We start from the raw sequence: 8,543 nt of genomic DNA, 5'->3' as shown, positions 1-8,543 counted from the left end.
TGCCGCGGAGCGGCTGGGCCCGTGAGCCGTGGCCGCTGAGCCTGCGCGTCCGGAGCCTGTGCTCCGCAACGGGAGAGGCCACAGCAGTGAGAGGCCCGCATACCGCAAAAAAAAAAAAAAAAAAAAAAAAAAAAGAAAGAAAATGCAGAGGACAGGTCACATCCATTTTTTAATAAGGTCTCAGTAGTATCCTTGTAGAAAAGACAGAAAAACACAAGATTCAATTAACATAATGAAGTGATTCTTAAATGGCTGGTGTCTACCTGGACAAGCTGTAGGCTGAAGGGCTCAAATCCAGCCTTGTCCTCTTCCAATATTTTTATCAATATCTTGATGAAAACACAAATAAACATGTTTATCAAAATTTAGGTTAATACAATGCTGAAGAGGATACCAAATATTCGAGATAGAAAAAAGCAAGACCAAAGAAGATCGTGACAGGCTTGAAAAATAAATATAGGCCTAAAGGAAGTTTTGTTACAAGATGTGTGAGGTGTTCCATGGGGTCTATATAAACATGTACTAGGGGGGACTTCCCAGGTGGTGCAGTGGTTAAGAATCTGCCTGCCAAGGCAGGGGACATGGGTTCGAGCCCTGGTCTGGGAAGATCCCACATGCAGAGCAACTAAGCCTGTGCACCACAACTACTGAGCCTGCGTGCCTAGAGCCCGTGCTCTGCAATAAGAGAAGCAACCGCACCACAATGAAGAGTAGCCCCACTCACTGCAACTAGAGAAAGCACGCTCGCAGCAACGAAGACCCAATGCAGCCAAAAATAAATAAATTTTAAAAACCAAACCAAAACAAAAAAAACATGTACTAGGGAGAGGAGTTTTTATTTTTTATTTTTCTATTTTTTTTGGTCGCGCCGCGCGGCATGTGGGATCTTAGTTCCCCAACCAGGTATCAAACCCGTGCCCCCTGCAGTGGAAAGTGCGGAGTCTTAACCACTGGACTGCCTGGGGAAGTCCTGGGAGATGAGTTTTTAAAAACAGTGTGAGGGGGCTTCCCTGGTGGCGCAGTGGTTAAGAATCTGCCTGTCAATGTAGGGGACACGGATTCAAGCCCTGGTCCGGGAAGATCCCACATGTCGCGGAGCAACTAAGCCCGTGCACCACAACTACTGAGCCTGAGTTCTAGAGCCCGCGAGCTACAACTACTGAGCTCACGTCCCACAACTACTGAAGCCCATGCGCCTAGAGCCCATGCTCTGCAGCAAGAGCAGCCACCGCAATGAGAAGCCTGCACACCGCAAGAAGAGTAGCCCCCGCTTGCCACAACTAGAGAAAGCCTGCGTGCAGCAACGAAGACCCAACGCAGCCTAAATAAATAAACAAATAAATAAAATTAAAACAGTGTGAGGGTCTGGGCTGACATTAAGGTGGCCATGAGCTCCTTAGGGACCTAGGGATCTGACTGACAAAGAGCTTAGGGCCCAGAGGAGGGAGGTGCAGGCACAGAAGGGACAGCAGGTATGCCCCAAATCTTATGTCCTATAGCAGGTGCCATGCTCTTGAGCAAAGTGTGGACAAGCCAAAGAGATGTAAGGAGGGCAGGTATTCAGAGCAGATGGGCAGAACTGGGCCTGGCTCGGAGGGGCAAGTGAAACAGGGCTTGGACTGATAGCCCATAACAGTGGCCCCTGGGACTCTGACAGCAGAAAAGTCAAGAGGCAGGAAAGAGCTGGAGTCAGAGAACAGAGTGGGGAATGAGGAGTCATCTTGAGACCCTGGCCTTGCCCTCCAGCAGCTAGCTCCTCACAGGCTGGATACCGGCAACTGCAGCCAGGTGGCCATGGATTTCAGGGGAGAGTTTTTCCAGATGTGCACCTGGGTCAGCTCTGCATCGCCTGTGCTATGCTCTTGGCTGCCCATTCTAGGCTGTGGCATCTGACTGCCCTGTTGAGGAATGCTGGCTCCTGCTCGCTCAGCCCCAGCCACAAGTAAACCCCATTTCCACCCAGGTCCCCTGATTTTGCCCGGGCTCATCTCCTGGAGAAGCCACAGAGGGATGTGGGGAGTGGCAGCCACCTTTTGACTGCCCCACAAACCAGGGGAAGTGAGCCTCCTACAAGTTGGGTTCAAAGTAAAATGCCCAACTCCCTTCCCTGGCAAGGCCTGTGGTCAACCTGGCTGATAGGGTTCTGCCAGATTAGAGACCTCCGCAAACCCAGGAAGGCAGGCCCAGCAGTTAGGTACCACCTCAGGGCCACTTTGGCCATGGGTTCCACTCACTCAAGGGCCAAAGAGCAGTCAGCCCTACTAGGGCAAGGTGTCGGAATAGCCAAAGTTCCTCTCTCTCTTAGTTTCTAATCCTAAATTCCTATATGTGTACAGGACTACTCTTCAAGGTATCCTCCAGAGTTCTCAAGACCTTCCAAGGACTGCTGCTTCTCCTGGGTTTCTGATCCTAGTTGACAGCACCACTAATCTAGCTACTTTACCATGTTCCCTTCTTTCCAGTGCACCCCATCTATCACTAAGCCCCGCTCCAGCACCCCTAGGCCTTTGCAGGCCTGTTCTCCACTGCCTGCACCCATCACCACGGCCACGGCTCATGCCACCTGCCTCTTCCTCAGCCCTTACTCCAATCAGTCCCTCCTTCTCAGTTTAACCAAAGGGACTTTTTCAATATAACTCTGTCCAGGTTGCTGTCTATTAACCACAAACAGGCCAGAAGAGACCTGACCCCATCTGACTCCAGCCTGTTTACCTCCTGTACTAGAGCAGCCCTCACTGTTGCTCCATAGCAACCAGTGCCCTGCAGAAGGGCTGGAGAAAGTCTGGGCCCAGGCGACAGGCATACATACAGACAAATCTGTATGTATGTCAAGTATGTACTAGGGCCCCTCAAACTTCTCACTGACCCTAAACCTCACTCCAACGAGTGTCACACAGGCCAAGAGCATGACCACGACATTGCTGCTCTCTCAGCACTGACCCAGGCTCGATAAATGCTGCTGAATGGAGGGACTAACAAAGGGACCACTTCTACACCCTCCGTTCCCCTTGCAGGGCTCTGATGCTAGGAAATGACTGCAGTTGCCTTGAGCTCAGCAGAGGATCTACAACACTCCTTTGGCTTCAAAGCCTCTCACCAACCAAAGTGGCTCCACAGGGCAGACCCTCCAAGGTCCCCTATGTACCCACCAAGGCTGTGGCCATTCTTGGTGTAGAAGCAAGTGCCATTGATGAGGTTGACGCAGCAGCCAATCACGTCTCCTGTAGTGAATGTGGGACCATAGGGCTGGCCGGTCCCAGAGGAGCAGAAGGAATGCCCATCATCACCATGGTAACCATAGGAATGTTTATCCCAACCTGTGGGGGAAAAGAGAGCAAGAGCTGAGGTGAGGTACTTGAGAGAAAAACAAGACAGTCACAGAAGCCCACCCAGGTCTGAGCTCTTCTCCTCAGCCTGCTACCACCTCACCAGCACTCCTGGCCTCTCACAGAGCCAGCTGTGGGCAGGGTCTGGCTATGCGAAATGAACAGTGAGTTCAGCAAGTCACTGCCCTGAGGAGTTGAGGCAGCCCTACTGAAGAAGGAGCCCAAGCTGTGGTTGATAGGAACCAAAACCATGATGCCCTGGAAGGGACTTACCCGAGGGCCATGAAACAAGGAGGTGGTTGGGGAAAGCCTCATGAAGGAGAAGAGGCTTGAACTGAACTCTGAGGTGTATCATGGTTGTTGTTTTTCTTTTTTAAAATTTATTTATCTTATTTATTTCTGGCTGCACTGGGTCTTCGTTGCTGCGTGCGGGCTTTCTCTAGTTGCGGCGAGCAGGGGCTACTCTTCATTGAGGTGCGCAGGCTTCTCATTGCGGTGGCTTCTCTTGTTGAGGAGCAGTGGGCTCTCAGCGCATGGGCTTCAGTAGTTGTGGCGTGCGGGTTCAGCAGTTGTGGCTCGTGGGCTCTAGAGCGCAGGCTCAGTAGTGGTGGTGCATGGGCTTAGCTGCTCTGTGGTATGTGGGATCTTCCTGGACCAGGGATCGAACTCATGTCCCCTGCATTGGCAGGAGGATTCTTAACCACTGCACCACCAGGGAAGCCCCTGATGGCTTCTCTTTGTTGTGGAGCACGGGCTCTACGTGTGCGGGCTTCAGTAGTTGTGGCACATGGGCTCAGTAGTTGTGGCACACAGGCTTAGTTGCTCCACAGCATGTGGGATCTTCCCAGACCAGGGCTCGAACCCGTGTCCCCTGCATTGGCAGGCGGATTCCTAATCACTGCGCCACCAGGGAAGTCCCATGGTTGTTGTTTTTTTAATGTTTTTTTTAACTTAAGTATAATTTACATGTAATAAGAGTCTTCCTTTTTAATTGATAGTTCAACAAGTTTTAACAAATGTTACCACCACCACGATCAAGATACAGAACATTTCCATCACTCCAAGAAGTTTTCCCTCATGCCTCTTTGCAGTCAATTCCACTCCACGCACCCCCAAGTCTCTGGCAGCACTGATCTGATTTGTTCCTATGGTTTTGCCTTTTACAGAATGTCATATAAATGGAATCACAGAATATGGAGTTTCTTGTGTCTGGCATCTTTCACTTAGCATAATGTGTTTGAGATTCATCCACATCGTTAGGTGTACCAGTATTTTGTTTCTTTTATTGCTGAGTAGTACTCCATTGTATGGACATACCACAGTTTGTCCATTCACTAGTTGATGACATACAGTTGTTTCTAATTTTTCACTATTATGAATAAAGCCAATAAATATTTGTATATAGGTCTTTGTGCAGACATATGTTTTCATTTCTCTTAAGTAAATACTAAGAAGTGGTACTGCCAGGTCACAAGATAAGTATATCTTTTACTTGATAACAAACTGCCAAACTGTTTTCCAAAGTAGCTGTACTGTTTTGCATTCGCACCCGCAATGTATGAGTTCACAATCTCACCAGCACTTGTTACTGTCAGTTGTTTTGGTTTTTTCTTCTTCTCTTACACATTTTAGTAGGTATGTAGGGGCTTTAATTTGCATTTCCCCAATGTCCAAGGATGTTGAGCATCTTTTCATATACTTATTTACCATCAGTTTATTAGAAAATTATTGAATTGTCTATTCAAATTTTTAACCCATTTTTTTAAAAAATCGGGTTGTGGGCTTCCCTGGTGGTGCAGTGGTTGCGCGTCCGCCTGCCGATGCAGGGGAACCGGGTTCGCGCCCCAGTCTGGGAGGATCCCACGTGCCGCGGAGCGGCTGGGCCCGTGAGCCATGGCCGCTGGGCCTGCGCGTCCGGAGCCTGTGCTCTGCAACGGGAGAGGCCACAGCAGAGGAAGGCCCGCAAACCACAAAAAAAAAAAAAAAAAAAAAAAAAAAATCGTGTTGTATATCTTACTGAGCTATAACGCTATAGATATATTTTGGATACAAAATGTGTTTTGCAAATATTTTCTCCCAGTCTGTGGCTTGTCTTTTTCATTTTCTTAACAGTATCTCTCAAAGGCCTGCTGTTATTTTTTTTTCTTTACCATTTTTTTAATTTTTTTTTTTTTTTTTTTTTTTTTGTGGTACGCAGGCCTCTCACTGTTGTGGCCTCTCCTGTTTCAGAGCACAGGCTCCGGACACGCAGGCTCAGTGGCCGTGGCTCACGAGCCCAGCCGCTCCGTGGCATGTGGGACCCCCCCCCGGACCGGGGCACGAACCCGCGTCCCCGGCGTTGGCAGGCGGACTCCCAACCACTGCGCCACCAGGGAAGCCCTAATTATTTTTTATTTATTTTTTTATTGGTGTATAGTTGATTTCTTGCTGGGATTTTGATTGGGATTGTGTTGAATCTACAGATCAATTTGGAGAGAATAGATAGCTTAATAATATTGATTATTCAAATCCATGAACATGGTATACCCCTCCATTTATTTAGGTCTTCTTTAATTTCTCTCAACATATTTTTAACAAAGTTATTTCTAAGTATTTCACTTTCGATGTTATTATATATATATTTTAATAATAACATTGAATTTTTAAAAACTTATTTATTTTATTTATTTATTTTTGGCTGTGTTGGGTCTTCGTTGCTGCGTGCAGCTAGTTGTGGAGAGCGGGGCTACTCTTTGTTGCAGTGCGCGGGCTTCTCATTGCAGTGGCTTCTCTTGCTGCAGAGCACGGGCTCTAGGCACACAGGCTTCAGTAGCTGCAGCACATGGGCTCAGTAGTTGTGGCTCATGGGCTTAGTTGCTCCGTGGCATGTGGGATCTTCCCAGACCAGGACTCGAACCCACGTCCCTTGCATTGGCAGATGGATTCTCAACGACTGCACCTCCAGGGAAGCCCTTATTATATTATTTAAAATTTTATTTTCTAATTATTTCTTGGTATTATATCAAAATATAATTGATTTTGAGGGTGGGAGAATGGGGTCAAGGTTTCTTTCTGGAGTGATAAAAATGTTCTAAAATTAGATTATGGGCTTTCCCTGGTGGCACAGTGGTTGAGAATCTGCCTGCCGATGCAGGGGGTGCAGGTTCGAGCCCTGGCCCGGGAGGATCCCACGTGCCGTGGAGCAACTAGGCCTGTGCGCCACAACTACTGAGCCTGCGCTCTAGAGCCCGTGAGCCACAACCACTGAGCCTGAGTGCCACCACTACTGAAGCCCACGCGCCTGGAGCCTGTGCTCTGCAACAAGAGAAGCCACTGCAGTGAGAAGCCTGTGCACCACAACGAGGAGTGGCCCCCACTTGCTGAAACTGGGGAGGGCCACGCACAGCAACGGAGAACAAAAGCAGCCAAAATAAATAAATAAATAAATAAAAATTTATTTTATAAAAAAGAGTACAGGAAGTGGGGCATCCTTGAGGGTCAAAGAATAGGTTCTATTTAAATAAATAAATAATTAAATTAAATTAGATTATGATAATGGTTGCACAACTCTGTAAACATGTTAAAAACCACTGAACTGTACACTTTAAAAGAGCAGATTTTATGGTATGTAAATTTTATCTCAATAAACCTATTAAACGCACACATATTTGATTTTTTATATACTCATCTGGTATCCTGCATCCTTGTCAAACTCACCAATTAGTTCTGGTAGCTTCTGTGAAGATTACAGTGCCCACTGGGAAAGGGTTCCTAAGCAAGAAGACCTACTTCCCACATACAAAGAACATATGTGTAATTCAGAGAAAGCCAGGAGCACCAGACTTCAGGCCAGAGGCCTGAGTTCTCGGCATGGAGTCTCCCAAGATGGGCTATTCTGCTACAGTGCCCTGCAGCTGCTAGAAACCCAAACTTCTGCTCCAGTGGCCTGGGATGCCAGGGATGGCGTGGGGCTCTCTCAATGCTGCTTGACCAGCACAGCCTTCCCTAAAGCCAAGTCCACTGCTTACCACCTCCTGAGGCCATGTGGCTGTGGGGGAAGACTGTCCAACAAAGCCATTGCCCATTCTAGCCATCCCCAAAGAATCCTTGTAGACAGATTGCTTGCTGTTCCTATGGTTCCTCTCAGAACTATGCCCACAGCTGCTGACAGATGCTCACTGGCTCCTCCCTTTGGCCAGTGCGTCAGGGTTTGCCAATGCTTGCCCCTTGAAGATTTCCGTAACATTCTTTGGTCCTCCCCTAGCATACTGCTCACGTCCTTGATCATTTCCAGCTCCTGCTGAGCCTCTCCAATCACCAGTCACTGTTCCTGGGACTGTCCCTGTCTCACTCACCGTTTCCTAACCCTTCCCCCAACCCCCACCATCAGGAGTCTGAGAGGTGACACAGGTGTGTGCATATACATGTATGTGTGTTTGTGTGTAGTGACTAGTTCCAGCCCACTTCTTTCTCACACAAGGATAATCCTGTGTGACAGATCTTTTATGCAGATTTTACTGTCTAGAAGGTAGAAGACACACACTGGAAGGTTTTCTTTTTTTTAGCTTTCTCCAGTTGAAGCAGTAGGTACATTTTTTTTTTTAAAGCAGTAGGTACTCTTAAAAAACTAATACAAATGTGGCCATTTGATTTATTAAAGCTAGAGAAATCATCCGGAAGAACTGTTTCCAACTTGGTCAGTGACTCAAGGATATCTGGGAGCTATTTTTGTCTCAGTGTAAGGGAGCTGCTCAATAATGATCACCAAAACAACAGATGCTTACATTTTCAAAGACCTAAAATAAAAATTAAAGTATTTTTGAATACGTCTCTTCAAAAATAAACTATATAATTATTTTGACAAACCTACCATAGAATGTTTGGATTTTTAACTCAAGCTACTCAAGCTATAAATATGGATTTTAAATTTTTAAAAACTAAAGAACTCAATAAAAAAACAAAATATTTATTTAGAGTCAATTCAGGATTCACCATCACCTCAGTTTGGTTGAAAAATAGATACATTTTCCTGTTTTGTTTTGTTTTTCTTCAATTTCCAAATGATTTGTCAACTATATAGATTTGCTCAGAGAAAGAAAATTCATAGTCCCTGTGACACACTGAATAAGGCCTCCCAAAGATATCCAGGTCCTAATCTCTAGAATCTGTAAAATATGCTACCTTGCATGGTAATAAAGATTTTGCAGAAATGATTAAGTCAAGGCTCTTGAAATGGGG

General features: G+C 46.7%; 1 protein-coding gene across 1 annotated transcript in view; it reads right to left on the bottom strand.

Annotated features, from left to right (window-relative positions):
- RANBP10 (RAN binding protein 10) overlaps positions 1 to 8,543 on the bottom strand; it is a 43,655-nt gene that overhangs the window by 16,710 nt on the left and 18,402 nt on the right. Inside the window, exon 2 of the mRNA XM_028477654.2 lies at positions 3,150 to 3,317. Coding sequence (XP_028333455.2) covers positions 3,150 to 3,317 — 168 coding nt within the window. The remainder of the gene's footprint in view (positions 1 to 3,149; positions 3,318 to 8,543) is intronic.

The sequence above is a fragment of the Physeter macrocephalus genome, chromosome 17 (genome assembly GCF_002837175.3).
Source record: "Physeter macrocephalus isolate SW-GA chromosome 17, ASM283717v5, whole genome shotgun sequence".
Classification (NCBI taxonomy): domain Eukaryota; kingdom Metazoa; phylum Chordata; class Mammalia; order Artiodactyla; family Physeteridae; genus Physeter; species Physeter macrocephalus.
This window is presented reverse-complemented; position numbering and strand designations above follow the sequence as displayed.